The 15,117-nt window shown below is 41.2% G+C and overlaps 1 protein-coding gene across 1 annotated transcript in view; it reads right to left on the bottom strand.

The window, feature by feature from the left end:
- Positions 1-3,367: 3,367 nt before the first annotated feature.
- rgs10 (regulator of G protein signaling 10) overlaps positions 3,368-15,117 on the bottom strand; it is a 49,491-nt gene continuing 37,741 nt past the window's right edge. The window contains exon 5 of the mRNA XM_033033839.1: positions 3,368-4,791. Coding sequence (XP_032889730.1) covers positions 4,642-4,791 — 150 coding nt within the window. The 3' untranslated portion in view covers positions 3,368-4,641. The remainder of the gene's footprint in view (positions 4,792-15,117) is intronic.

Here is a 15,117-nt window from a genome sequence, read left to right as displayed (position 1 = left end):
GCATAGAAACAGGCCCTTCGGCCCATTGAGTCTTCACTGACCAGCAATCCCAGCACACTAACACTATCCAACACACACTGGGGACAATTTTACATTTTATATAATCTTCAGCAATGTAAAACAAATTTAGAGTGTTTGATGAGATTCAAGGCCACAAATTGTTCTGTCTTGAATGGTTTTGAGGTTTTTTTTGGTGTTGTTGAAATGTGCTCGTCCATTCATTGAGGAACAGCTTGTAAATTGTGGAAAGACTTTGTGGTATGAGAAAATAAGTCACCCACTTCAGAGTAAAGAGTCTCTGGCTTGCCTTCGTAGCTACAGCATGACTATGGTTAGACCAGGTGCATTTCTAGTCAATGGTTATTCCCAGGATGTGGATGGCAGGGAACACAGAGAGTGATGTTGTTGAATGTTGGGGGTAAGTAACTGGATCTCTCATTGGAGATGACTAGTGTTATTCTTGTGATGGTACACACCAATATGGCGTGCTGGCACATCCAAAAAGTTTAATGTCATTGTTTTATTTTCTGGCCACGTGAGATGTGTATGATGGCACCTTTTTATCTACAAAAAAGAAGCACTGGAGATGTATTAATATTATTTGCCCATGCTTAAATGTTGCCTAGCGTTTGTTGCATGCAAACAAGCAGTGCTTAATTTCATGTAAATTTGCAAATAGAATTAATCTTTGAAACAAGCCAAACTTTGAAGTTAGGAGGGATCTTAATGAAGCGACGGAAAACTGGTTGAGTTTAGGACAAAAGGAACTTCCAACAACCAAATCCAATCTTCCTTTGAGGTATAAATGATTCCACACATGGATCACTTTCCTCCAGTTTCATCAGAGTTCCTTGATGCCGCCATCTGTCTCATGCTGCTTTCATGTTAAGGGCAGTCACTCTCAACTGGAATTCAGCTCTGCGGCCTGAATGATTATGGCAAAATCTAAACAGGGTGCTGGTGAGCAGGTTGCTTGATAGTTCTGAGGACAACATCTTTCCTCAATATACTGATGATTGAGAGTGCAGTAATTGGCAAAAGTTAGATTTCACCGTAATGACATCTAAAACAAATTAGTAACATGTGCACATCTTAACCTCCATTTAAAATTGGCAGTCGGATTTTCACAGAATAAATGAGCTTTTATTCCATATATTCCTGTTTGTCTGTATCAATATCAACGTCAACTTTAATGTTAGATTTTACAGAGTGTGAAAAAAGTTCCATATCTGCCACGTACCATTGTACCATATATTAGGCAGTACACCATCGATCTCAATAGTCAAGTCAATTTTATTTGTCACATACACCCGAAGGTGCAGTGAAATGAATTTGCCAGCAGCGGTACAATAAAAAAAAAACACACAATACACAATAAGATTTAACACAAAGATCCACCACAGCATTCTTCACTGTGGTGGAAGGCACAAAGTTCAGTCAGTCCTCCTCCTTGTTCACCCGTGGTCAAGACCATAAAACCCTCCGCAGTCGCTGCTACGGACGGCCGGATGTACAGGCCCTCTCGTCGGGATGGTCAAACACACTCCGCGGCTTGGAGGTCCCGAATCGGCACTTTTTTACCGGAGACCGCGGCTTCAGGATGTTGTAGGCCGCAGGCCGGCGGTCGAAGCTCTTCTCTGGTTATCCCCGGCGAGGGATCCCAGGCTCTGGATGGTAAGTCCACACCGTGCCCGCGGGTAGAAGCTCCGCAAACCGCGGCTTCAGGATGTTATAGGTCTGTATTTCTGGAATGGTTAAATGTAAATCTGCCGCAATTGTTATATTCGTCATTATTGGGGATTCTTGAAAGCTCTTCAAGTTCTCACAGTTGTGAATTTGACACAGAAATAACTTCGAAGTATTCACGAGACGACATGAACAGTTTCTCTGCAGCTTGTGAATATTGAATACCAAAACAAGATACTCTACACCCAGGTTCCGGCAGAGGCAAATATAACTAGTATTGAAGCAATGCTGACGACGACTTAAACCAGACTGAATTCACCAAGTAACGTAAACATCTGAGGACAGTTCCACAATAAATACTTCTACCTCTTTGCACTACAAATTTTGAAATGATACATTAAATATTTTAAGTGAAAAACGGCACAGGTGTATTCCTAATCCATATTACCATAGTTCAGGTTGAAATATAGATATTACCTAGCTCGTTAAAATGAACAAGATTAAATTAATAGTTCAGAGATAAGCTAAAGCAAATTGTGTTAACTGGCATGTCGGTGAATGACATTACCACTGGTTGTTCTAGTTGCCTTGCACAAAGGAATGCAGTGCAACACAAAATAAACAATAAAGGCTCATGTGAAAACTCAACCTAACACTGACGATTATCAATGATGTAAATGCAATGATTTTCCAAAGAACACTCGGCCTTGCTAAAATCATTATTGGAAAACGCAAATATAAATGGGACCTGAGATTTTTTTTTCCATTGAGATTAGTGAAAAATGGCCATCATATCAGTAGTTAATATTGTTTTTCTGCATTTAATTTAAATATTCAAACCCATGATTATGAATCTTTTCTTTCCATTATTTTACCTGTGAAACAAGGAACTGCAGATGTTGGTTTACAAAAGGAGATACAATGTGCTGTAGTAACTCAGATGGTCTGGTAACATATCTGGAGGACATGGATAGGCGACGTTTCGGGTCGGGGCCCTTCTTCAGACTGATTGTAGTAGGGGGGAGAAACAGCTCCAAATCATTGCGTGGTGCTGCACAGGGAGAGGACATTGAGACCATGAAGCCATGTCAGCACCTCATACTCTTCACACTGTGTTTTTGATATTCTGTTTTTGGATTGAATTCTGTTTTTAATTTGTGTCTCTGTGATGTCCTTTTTACTTGTTCTATTCCGATTATATGTTTTTATTCCGATTACTATGTAAGGTGTCCTTGAGATGTCTGAAAGGCGCCCATTAAATAAAATTTATTATTATTATTATTATTATACTCAATAGTGCTTTTGTTGATTTTACTAGCATTTGCAAAGGCTACTTCATTCAAGCATTAACATCAAAGGCAGATATAAAACGGGTGATGGAAACAGATCTCTCAAAACATTCATCCAAATATGAAATGTTGTCATTGTTGAGTGTATCTTTAGTTTATACATCAATTCACCTTGTTGCAGATTTGAAGGTTTAAGTGCTCAGCATTCCTAATTTTTAGCAGCATATTACAGAGCAATAAAATATAGTGTTGCAGGGCTTAATGAAGGCACAATCACGCAGCACAAGCAGATGCAAATTTACAACCATATAACTTTTCATTGATCTTTGATGTAGTTACTACTCTTAGAAAATCTTATTATTTATAAAACAACTTCAAAATGAGACTAGCCATGAGTTCACTGGGTCACTGATACACTTTATTTGCTTACAGACGACTGAATAAACCATTCTCTGTCTCTCCTGTTCTCGTTTATGAGAATTATTAAAAATGTGTGAAAAAGTTGCAAAATAACCATGTGAATGTGGACACCCAGAATTCACATTAAATTGCTTGGCCTGTTTCTTCAGTGAAGCTTTAACAGATTTCTCCAAGGAACTTCAGTTCTTCACAGGCCCTACCGCAGAAGTGTCCACGTCGCGGGGCTGGAAACTGGAAGTATCCCGAGCTAATTCTGCTGCCACCATCATCTATTGCAACAAGTGATGGCTCCCACTGATTGTCGCCGGAAGCTTGCGTCCTTTTCAGGACGGACGATGACAGCGATGTCAACATTTGAAACATGGAAGTTGGACACAAAAGAAGAAGTTCTTCACAACATTGTCCTTCACAACAACTTGGTTTGACATGTAGGGATACTAAATGTAATCTTTACATTGATTAAAGTGAAATATTGCCTGCACTCGTTGGAAAGCTCAACTTTCAGGTAAATCTTTCGATCATAAACCTACTCCAGTCCCATTGTTTTAAGGCTATGCTTTTTTTTATATAGAAACAGAAAACAGCATACATCTTATTATAATGCATACATATCACAGGTATTGAAATAAAGGTATGGCATGTTTCCATTTGAAGTGCTAAACATCATTAGACAGAAAGATACCAGTAGTGTATGCATTTACATTTCACATCAAGGGTTTGGCTGACAGTCTACTGGGCGGCCCCTTGGTGAAAATGAGCAAACTGCAAACAGTACAGTTGGGAATTACCACTTGTTCTTTGACAAATTAAAAAAAAAGCAATTCTCAATTCAAAATCGTGTGGTTGACCAAAGCAATGACTGAAATCATTGTCTTCATTTGTAAAACTCAAGCTTAAATGGATTACAGCAATAGATTAGAATAGCAGTGTAAGACAGGTGGCAAACATAACCTAGTAGCCAGCATATTAAAATCACAAGAGGTGGATTTTCACTTCAGAGGGGTTGAGAGAAATGTCTGCTCACCCATCCTGATACTGAACTGTGAATGTCATTGTCAACAGCTCCAGTTCTGCAGTTGTGTTGACATGCATTCTGGCTAAGAATAGTCAGCATCATCAGAAACAGAGTAAAGGCATCCTTTTCTTCAGCACAGTCATCTTTAAGCCAAATGGCCATCGTTACGATCCATTAGCAAATAAAGCAAAGAAAGCACACAGTTGCCATCAAGCTACTCTGGATCCCCCGCTATCGATTATAGATCCTGGATGCCCTTTTTGGGACAGATTCGTCTGTCTCTGAAGAGTTCTTTGCTCTTTCTTCCAGCTGCTTGATTTGTTGGCATACATCAGATTTCAGGAAACGATTGTAACTGTCGTACTTCATGAGCGTGAATATCTAAACGATAAAACATACAGTCCATCAAACAATGTGATCACAAACAGGCCATCTCTCTCTCACCTGTGGAGTTTTTTATCTCACTAAAATGAAAGCTATATAAACTAGAAATTAATAATGTCATAAAAATGAGCTGCAGATGCTGGTTTATACCAAAGAGAGACATAAAATGCTGGGGTAACAGCAGCTCAGGCATCATCTCTGGAGAAAATGGATGGATGATGCCTCTTACCCATTTTCTCCAAAGATGCTGCCTGATCGACTGAGTTAAACTAGAAATTATATCGTTAAGGACAGAGCTGTTTATAAACTCAATCTAAATTAGAAAGCAACAGTTGTTCCCAAATCCTCCTGATAATAACACCAAACATTGGTTACTTCTAAATCAACTGTTAAAATTTCACATCATATGTGCTTCTAACATCCTCAACACTGGACAAATGTGGACAGATAACAAATAAAAGTGAATATATTCAAATAATTTTCTGGATAAGCAGAAAGCATGGGGAAGATTAATACAGTGATTCCTTTATTAGCACCATAAACAAAGGCAAACTACAGGAGAATGATCATATATTACTTTTTCTTTCTCATATTTAGACATGTAGATCTCTAGTTCTTAAATAATCATGGTGAAAAGAGCAAAACATCAACATCCACTTAGTGATTTTGTTCCAGGATAGCCAAAGCAGGAAGGTGTAATGCAAATACTCAAAGCTTATGCGCCATCCCAGCATGTTCAGGACCTGAATCCTTTGGGATTTAGACACAAAAAGACTGGAGTAACTCAGCAGGACAGGCAGCATCTCTGGAGAGAAGGAATGGGTGATGTTTTGGGTCAAGACCCTTCTTCAGACAGGTCTTGCCCCGAAACGTCACCCATTCGTTCTCTCCAGCAGAGCTGCCTGTCCCGCTGAGTTACTCCAGCCTTTTGTATCTATCTTCGGTTTAAACCGGCATCTGCAGTTCCTTCCTACACATACTCCTTTGGGATTTATTTTGCTTTGTTCAATTTTCATATTAATGTTGGCAAATTGATTCTCTTTTTTTTAAAGTAAAAAAGATGCATTGCCTATTGGTCTCTATAATATAACAAAATCAAAGTGATAGCTGTCGTGGGCTCATCCAATATGATTTGTGCATTGGATCTGCGATCTCCATAATGAAGCTGGTTCATGACTCGGGATTCACTTAAATATAAATAAAAAATGATGAAAACACTCAGTAGATCAGATGGAAAGAGAAACATTTAATGTTTTAAGATCCTTTAGGGTCTGTCCCACTAGGCGATTTTTAAGGTGACTGCCGCCGACTGTCATAGTTGTAGCAGGTAGCTGAAAAAATGGTGACGGGACTAATGGGCCTGTCCCACTTAGGAGATTTTTTAGGCGACTGCCGGCGACTACGGCAATGGAATTCACCAGAAGTCAGCAGCGGCGCCAACCTACATCATCCTGGTGACAACCTAGGACAACCTAGGACAACCTACGACATCATCTACGTCAGGAGGAGACAAACTACGATAAGCCCACGGTCGCCAACTGTCACCGAAAGATTTTGAACATTTCAAAATCCAGCGGCGACCAGAAAAACGCTACGACTCCTTGGGCGACTGAGGAGACCACTCACGACAATACAGGCGGCACCCTGACGACCGTGTGGCGACAACCTAGTTCCGGCAGTCGCCTAAAAAATCGCCTAAGTGGGACAGGCCCTTTTGTCTCTCACATATCCCAATAAAGAGCTCTGGAACTGAGGTACTGTATTAATCATTTCTCTTTCCACAGTTGCTGCCTGACACACTCACTGTTTTTAGGATTCTCTGTTTTTATTTCAGATTCCCAGCATGTGCAAGTTTTTTTGTGCTTGATTTCCATTTTCTTACCATGCTGTTAAAGGAATTCATATGTGGGCCCCCTGCCACATATTTTACATGGTGTCGTACAGGTCGGGCTTAACTTTGTTTCTGGTAGTTTACTCAAACACACATAGGAGTTGAAGACAGCCTACTCTGCAGCTTGACGGGAAATGAAGATAGCACTGAAAATAATCCACAATATCCCATACATTTTCTCTTACAAAGTCTGCTAGCTCCTTGGTTAAAGATATACAGGACTGTTCACATCTGCCTGGCACACACTCTGGAGCAAAACCGTCAGACCATTGATATAATATTGTAATCTTAGTTTGTTATATAGCATTTATTTTTGAAAGGTTTATAGTAATACTATACAATATTTTATTGCTATAGTTATTATTATCTAACCGTAATTGTATTGTTATTATTATTGTGTGGCATTTTGGTTTGTCATTAATTTTGGTCGCCCCACATTAATTTTGTTTCTTACTGGCAATTGTTGTAGTGGGGACTCATTTTGAGTAGCGCCAAAAAGTGCTCTGGAGCACACGTGGAGACAGATTGTTCCGTTACTTGCTACTGTGATTGTCCATGATTAAAGAAAGGTGCAGAACCCAACTGTAGCCCGATTATTACCCGCAGCCCAGGGTGACTGGAGTAAATCAAAGGCAGAAATCTTGGATTATAATATAATCATTTTCTTTTTAATGTAATAATGCACAGTAATGGGCTTTTGCTCCACTTCCACTCGTGGTGTTAACAGTTTTATTTCTCCCTTCACATCCACCAGACCACATTCACAGACAAAAGTCAGCGGCCAAATGGACATTTTCAAAGTCACGTGCTGCATTCTAAAAGTTCCATTTTGCACGGTTGCGAAGTTCTGTCAGCACAAAAGTTAAATCGATACATTAAAACTATTTTGCCAAGTAGGGTTGTTTACTTGGTGTTCAGATCAATTAAAAAACCAAGAAACCCCAATAATTTCAGGGTCTGACCATTCTGCAGCAGTGGTGAAGCTGACTGAAAATCATGATTCAGGTATTTGCAAGGTAATAATTAATATGTTTTAAGTTCCAAACGTGAACTGTTTTGAATATCTGGGAGTCCACATCTCCGAGGGTGTGACATGGGCATCACACGCCTCAGCACTCGTGAGTAGGGCAAGGCAGCGCCTTTACCACCTCAGGCAATTGAGGAAATTCAGAGTGTCTCCGAGGATCCTCCAGTGCTTCTACGCAGCGGCGGTGGAAAGCATCTTGTCCGAGAACATTACCATCTGGTTTGGGAATTGCTCTGCCAAGGACAAGAAGGCTCTGCAGAGAGTAGTGCGTTCGGCCGAACGCACTATGGGAACTTCACTTGCCCCCCTGCAGGAACTATACATCAGGAGGTGCAACTCCAGAGCCAACATTATCATGAGCGACCCCTTCCACCCCTGCAACGGACTGTTCCAGCTGCTACGGTCAGGCAAACGCCTCCGTTGCCATGCGGTGAGAACGGAGAGGTTGAGAAGGAGTTTCTTCCCAGAGGCCATTCGGACTGTAAACGCCTATCTCACCAGGGACTAACTCTACTGAACGTTTTTCCTTCCATTATTTATTATGTAAAAGAATATGTGTGTTATGATTGTGTTTATAGTTTGTTTGGTTGTTTGGTTGTTTGTCTTTTGCACAAAAGTCCGCGAGCATTGCCACTTTCATTTCACTGCACATCTCGTATGTGTATGTGACAAATAAACTTGACTTGACTTGACTTGACTTGACTTGGCTTTGTCTCCAGTTACGTTGCCATGTTTATATTTAGCAGTTTTGGATGCATAACATATAAATACAGTGTATGGCTTAAAAAAGCAGCTTAGATATAATGTATATGCTGTGCTTAATGAGTATCTATCTCATGGGTCTCTCACACTAACTTGCAGCAAAACAAGTTTTAATGTATGTATCGAAACTGATAAATGCTAGGAATGCAGGAATCAATTAATGCACAGTGAGGTCCTGCAGATAACAACGCAAGAAGGGCCAGGTGATCTGTTTTTCTCATAAGGTTAAGAGAGGAATAAATATTAGCCAACACACCAGGAGAACAATTTGGTTATGGTTGCGAACCCGTAATCCATCTGAGAGAGCAGAGGTTTCAGATTAATATCTCATCAAAAAGACAGCACAGCCATTAGTGAAGAATGCCCTCGGTTTTGTGATGGGGGATGAACTTAATATATGCTCACACCTCCGGTGGGGGTGTGAACTTACAATCTTCTGACAGGGGTAAGAGTAATATTAATGGCAGTCAATCAAGAAATTATTATTCCTGTAATTAGGAAATTCAAAAAGATCCATGTAGAATGGACACTGCTTCAGAAGGTCATCAACCATGGGTTTGTGCTTACACAATGATGTACTACTCCATTGAGTGATGTTGGCTTCATTGGACACTAGTTAATAGGAGCAGGCAGAGGCCACCTGAAACCCTCAAGTCTGCTCTGCCATTCGCAGCAAACCTAGGCTGGCCTCAGCTCTGTGTTGGTTCCTGTTCTCCACGGCCCTCATTTCCGCAATCTTTGAACCAATTTATCTACTTCCTCGTTAAATACTTTGAATGATCTGGATTCCACTACACTCTGATGTGGAGCATTCCAAAAATTCTCCACCCTTTGTAAAAATGAAATCTCTATATCTTTAATGCACTATCATAGTTATATTGTATTGTATTGTATTGTATTCAAATTTATTGTCATTGTCTCAGTTAGAGACAACGAAATGAATTTCCCTTACAGGCAGTATCATAAAAATAAAAATAAATAAATAATAATAATAAATAATAAAACATATTAAAAATAAAATAGAATTAAAAAAAAAGCACAAACACTGAAAGTCCACGACACAACATAACACAGTGGCACCAAGGTGAGGAAGGCACCATAGTCCAGCCAGCCTCCCCTCCGTTCTTCCCAGATTTTCACTCGTGGTCGAGGCCTTCCTAGCACCCGCAGTCGCCGCCCCGGGCGGCCCGATGTTCAGGCCCTCACGCCGGGCTGGTGGAACGCCGACGCCGAACCCCGACGGTGAACATCCTCCTCCTCAGCGGCCCGGACCTCCCGATCAGCCGCCTCCCACAGCCGGAGTCCGCAGCTCCCGAGTCCGCAGCTCCCGAGCCGGGCAGAGTCGCAGGACCCCGCGCTGTCCATCAGCGCCGCCCGCGTTGGGAGCTCCGCAAACCGCAGCTCCATGATGTCGGTGCAGCAGGTCCAGCACTCCGGGCTCCAGACGGCGATCCCCGGTAAGGCATCGCCAGCCTCGCGATGTATCAGCGCTGTCCCGCCGCTGCTGGAGCTCTGGTCGCAGGAAAGTCCACGCCAATCCAGTAGGTAGGCCGCTGGTGGTGGGGGGGGGGGGGGCGAGGACGCGACTCGAATAAAAGTTGCGTCTTCACCAGGAAGCGGCTGAAGGACGGTATCCCCCGCACCGTGCCCTCTTCCCCCACATCAAAACACAAAAAAAACACAAAAAAACACACTTTTACATAACTAAATAAACAAAAAAACAAAAAGATACCGGGCTGTAGGTGGAGGCAGCTGACGCCAGCGCCACCGGAAGTACAACACCGGTTGAGCCCCCTATCTTGTCACTATGTCCCCCTGGTTCGAGACTCTCCCACAATGAAAACATTTCAATATCACCCTTACGAAGTCCCTTCATGATCTTCTGTGTATCAATAAGGTCTCCTTGCATTCTTCAAACATGCAAAAGATGCAGATTCAGACTATTTAGCCACTCTCAAACCAGGGAAATTGTGTGGTAAATTCAGCTTATCTGCCTCCAATGTTATCAAGTTGTTTTTAAATCTCAAGAGAGCGTTAGATTTAGCTCTTAGGGCTAAAGGAATCAAGGGTTATGGGGAAAAAGCAGGAACGGGGTACTGATTTTAGATGATCAGCCATGATCATATTGAATGGCAGTGTTGGCTCGAAGGGCTGAATAGCTGACTCCTACACCTATTTTTCTATTTTTCTATGTTTCTATGTTTTATCAGTCAGGGAATCAAAACTAGCCATAGAGCTCTACACTGACCATAAAACTCATCAGCACTCTGTAGCATTTAACAAAGCCTCCCTATTTTTAAACTCCAATCCCTTTGCAATAGAAGACGTATTTTCAAAAAAGAAACTATGCTGTGAGTTTTCTGTCTTTAATTTATTTTCATTTAAGTTTAAATTTATCTCAGAGTATAGCCACACGATCCAAAATACTACAATCTGAAACCAGATCTGCTGTTCTCAATATGTTTTCATCTTTTAATGTAAGAAATTTCAATAGTATTTCAACAGTTGTCTCGTATCAGTGCTGATTGAAAAGATGGTATTAAAAGGACAAAGAACCATTGAAAGAATTTGTAAACTGAATAAATGTATTTTAAGGAAGCTATAACTTGATTTTATGCTTTAAATTAGTTCAATTCTGATGTCTAAATAGTCTTTACAGATCCTTGTTCAAAAAGGCCATATTGTACATAATAGAGAGAAGCCTTCAACACTAAACCCAGGATAATGAATTAAATAGAGGCTAAAAAAAAAATAGGAGTTAAAAAAGTTTCCAAGGATTTAAGACTAGACCTGATCTTCTGAATGCACGTGGAATATTGCAAGTCAATGAGTTCAATTTTATTGGTGCCCCCGGGACGCTATTTTGAATCATGATAACTTTGGGGTTTTTTTTTGCCATAGTTATATAATGATTTTGTCTCATCACGATGGCTCCTCGTGTGCTACACTTCATTTCATGAACCGCCGCTGCTCATCCCCTGAAGACCAGAGACTGGGAGGATGGAGCCGGCGATGATGACGGACGCAACTGGAGAAGAGGGAGGCCAGCGGTGGAGGAGAGAGAACCGGGGTATGGCAGTCAAGGACGGCTGCGGGAAGCTCAGTTTGGGGAACAAAGGTGGATGGGCAAGGAGAGGACATCAGTTGAGGCACGCAGCAGTCTCGGGCTTGCCTGAATCTTAACAACTGGAGCGTGGTCTGGACGTGGAAAATGGTGCCAAACATGGCTATCTCTGTACAACTGCTACTCGGGGGTAGTATGGTGATACTCCACTGGATTGTTTGTAAGAAAAGCATTTCACTGTGCGTTTGTACATGAGGTTCAAACGAAATTTGGTTTCTGCAGTCGTACAAGAAAAGAACCAAGACACACACCAATTTACACAAACATCCATCACAGTGAATCTCCTCCTCACTGTGATGGAAGGCAAAGTCTTGTCTCTCCCCTGCTCTCCATTCTTCTCCTGATGTCAAAGTCAAAGCCCCCGGCGGGCGCTAGCAAGTCCGCGGCCATTTAAAGCCGCGCTGGGCGATGTAAGGCCCCGCTCCAGGTCACTTTCAACCCCGCAATTTGGGCGGGAGAAGTCGCCGTTGCCGGTGCCCGGCAAAGCAGTCTCCCACCGGGGACCCGCGAGCTCCCGGTGTCACCATCCACCGGAGTCGGGTCGCAGCCGCGCGCCACCGCAGCTCTCCACGCTCCGAACTCTCCACGCTCCAAAGCTGGCCAGCTCCACGATGGTAGGTCCGCAGCTCCGCCGGCTCCGTGACTTGAGCCCCCAGGTCGTTCCGTTTGGAGGCCGCTCCACGGCGCTAGGCCCCAACGACAACGGAGACCCGACAGGGAAAAGGTCGGGTCCCCGTGCAGGGAAGAGATTTAAAAGTTTCCCCCGCCCCCCACACATACACATTTAAAAGCCCACTACAAACTATACCCTCAACGGGACAAAAAAAAAAAAAAAAGACAAACAGACTGCAGAGGCCGCTGCGACGTCGGTCGCGCCGCCCACAATAACGGGCCATTGAACAACTGAACCATTGAACCATGACTGAAGAAACAGACAAGTCTGTTCAGACTGCTACTAAGTGAATAGGTCGCCAATAAATGCACAGTAATGTTCTTGATTCTTATCAGCAAAATTGAGATGGGGCATCAATTGAATTTCCCACATTGGTCTCTTAAATGGAATGCCTCTAACAGACTGTGAATGAAGGATAATACCTTACAGAGAGCTCAGGAGGAAAGCAGACAAACCAAATCTGCATCCTGCTCCTCAAGTACTTGATGAGATCCAGTGGAGATTTGGAAACCTAACTTTAATACTGCTTTTAGTAGATTAATATATTTAGGAAATTAAAAAGCACTAAAAAATTGCAAATGCTGGAAATCAAATAAAAAACAGAAAAATGCTGGAAAATACTCAACCAGTCAATCAGCATCCGTGGGAAGAGGAGAAAAAAATACAAGAAATAGAGTAAACAGGTTGATCCCTAATGACCTAAAATGTTATTTCAGGTTTATTTTCCCTCTCTCTCCACAGATGCTGCCTGGCTTGCTGAGTATTCCAGCCTTTCTTCTTTGCTTGTTTTGTAGCCTCCTACAATCCCATAGCAAGGAAAATGTTTGCCGTCACAAAATCATAAAGTAAAATGGAATTACAAGAATATATGTATCCATTTTTTTTTACCTCATTTTGGAGATGGTCACTGAGAAATATAAATCTTTACAGAATCAAAGCTACAAGAGCAGGCGTGGACATTCAACAAAGTTATTGCACTGTTTGCATTGAATCAAGATATATGTATTTGTCAGCAGTATGCATAGCAAAAGAGAAGTGAATGTAAAATGTGCATAATTCTACAAATCATCAAATCATAACTATAGAAATATATAAATAAAGCATGGGAACAAAATGTAGACGCATATATAAAAAAACATCATATACTTGCAGTAAATTTAGATCTAAAATGCGAACATTGAAATCCATTTTATGTTTAAAAAGCTAACTAAACAAAATTGATCAAAACCAATACAGACAGAACTACCAGATAGCAAGGAAAATAACTTAGATTTCAGAAGTACAAATTTGAATCTTTAAATTTAAATTCACACAGAGAATGGTGCATATATGGAATGAGCTGCCAGAGGAAGCGATAGAGGCAGGTACAATTGACATTTCAAAGACCATCCAGACAGTTGCATGTATAGGACAAGTTTGGTGGAGTATGGGCCAGGCACAGGCAAGTTGTGACTATCTCTGAAAAGCAACTTGGTCAGTATGAATGAGTTGGGCTGAAAGCCCATATCCATGTACTATGAACTCTATGACTCTATATGGATGTCAATCAGTCATATGATGTACTGTAAAAACAGATAAAAGTGCTGGAGTAACTCAGTGGGTCAGACAACAAACCTGAAAACACGGGTAGGTATAAATGGATAGATAACGGATAGGTAATTTTCGGGGACAGTTTCTTCCCAGCAATTATCAGGCAACTGAACCATCCTACCAACAACTAGAGAGCAGTCCTGAACTACTATCTACCTCATTGGGGATCCTCGGACTATCTTTGATCGGACCTTACTGGCGTTATCTTGCACTAGACTTTATTCACTTTATTCCCTTTATCGTGTATCTGTAAACTGTGGATGGCTCGTTGTAATCATGTGTTGTCTTTCCGCTGACTGGTTAGCACGTGACAAAAGCTTTTCACTGTACCTCGGTACACGTGACAATAAACTAAACTCAGGTGACTTTTTGGGTCAAGACCCTTTTTCAGACTGACTGGTGTTATGTAAAGTTGAACATTTAGATAAGTAATTGGCTTGCAGGATCTATTGGTATTTTTTTCATTCCCACAATTCTTCCAAAGTTATTTTGGAAAAAGCTCAGACAGTCTATTTGAAATAACAGAACCGTGTCTAGATTAGTTTCCAACAAACTATCCCAAATCCCAAAGATAAACTTTAAAATGGGGCTAGCAAACAATTTGCTGAGCATCCAGCACATTCAAAAAGATGCACCAATATACACAGAATAAAGGGTTACTGGCAGGAACTAATGCAATCCCTAACATTTGCTAAATAGGAGCAACTGATTAAAATGGAACATTTGGATGAAACAGTTTGATGCCAATAATGATTGCTGTGCTGTCCTTATAACTAAACAAGATTTCTACTCTTTGAAAGTATCATTCGGCAGAGCTCACACACAAGAGGAAATAAGATTTATTCAGAATGCTGAACATGGGGCAATTAAAAAAATATATTTCCACAAAAAAATGTGATAATATGAGGTTTGAGAATAAGACTTACTTGTGTGATGGAAAGGGTTATGCTTGGAACCCTGCATGAGTTACAACTGACATTCAGTGAGACATGGAACTGACAAATTACCTTTGCAGTAATTCTAACCATTAATTATTGTCATTTATCAAATTTAGAAGTGTTTACTTTGCTACTTGAGTGATCCACTTCAAGTGACAGATTGACCTGAATGGCTCAATTCTGATCTGCAAATTCTCTGCAACATGAAATATCCAAGGTAGCAAACAATCAAATCTTTATTTCTAACGCATCTCGGAAACAAAATGTTTGAGTACATTGCTCTCCAAAATATATCTTTTATGCAATCAGCCATGCAGA

This window comes from Amblyraja radiata, chromosome 15, assembly GCF_010909765.2.
Source record: "Amblyraja radiata isolate CabotCenter1 chromosome 15, sAmbRad1.1.pri, whole genome shotgun sequence".
Classification (NCBI taxonomy): Eukaryota; Metazoa; Chordata; class Chondrichthyes; order Rajiformes; family Rajidae; genus Amblyraja; species Amblyraja radiata.
The sequence above is the reverse complement of the archived record's forward strand: the minus strand, read 5'-3'. Positions and strand labels throughout refer to the sequence as shown.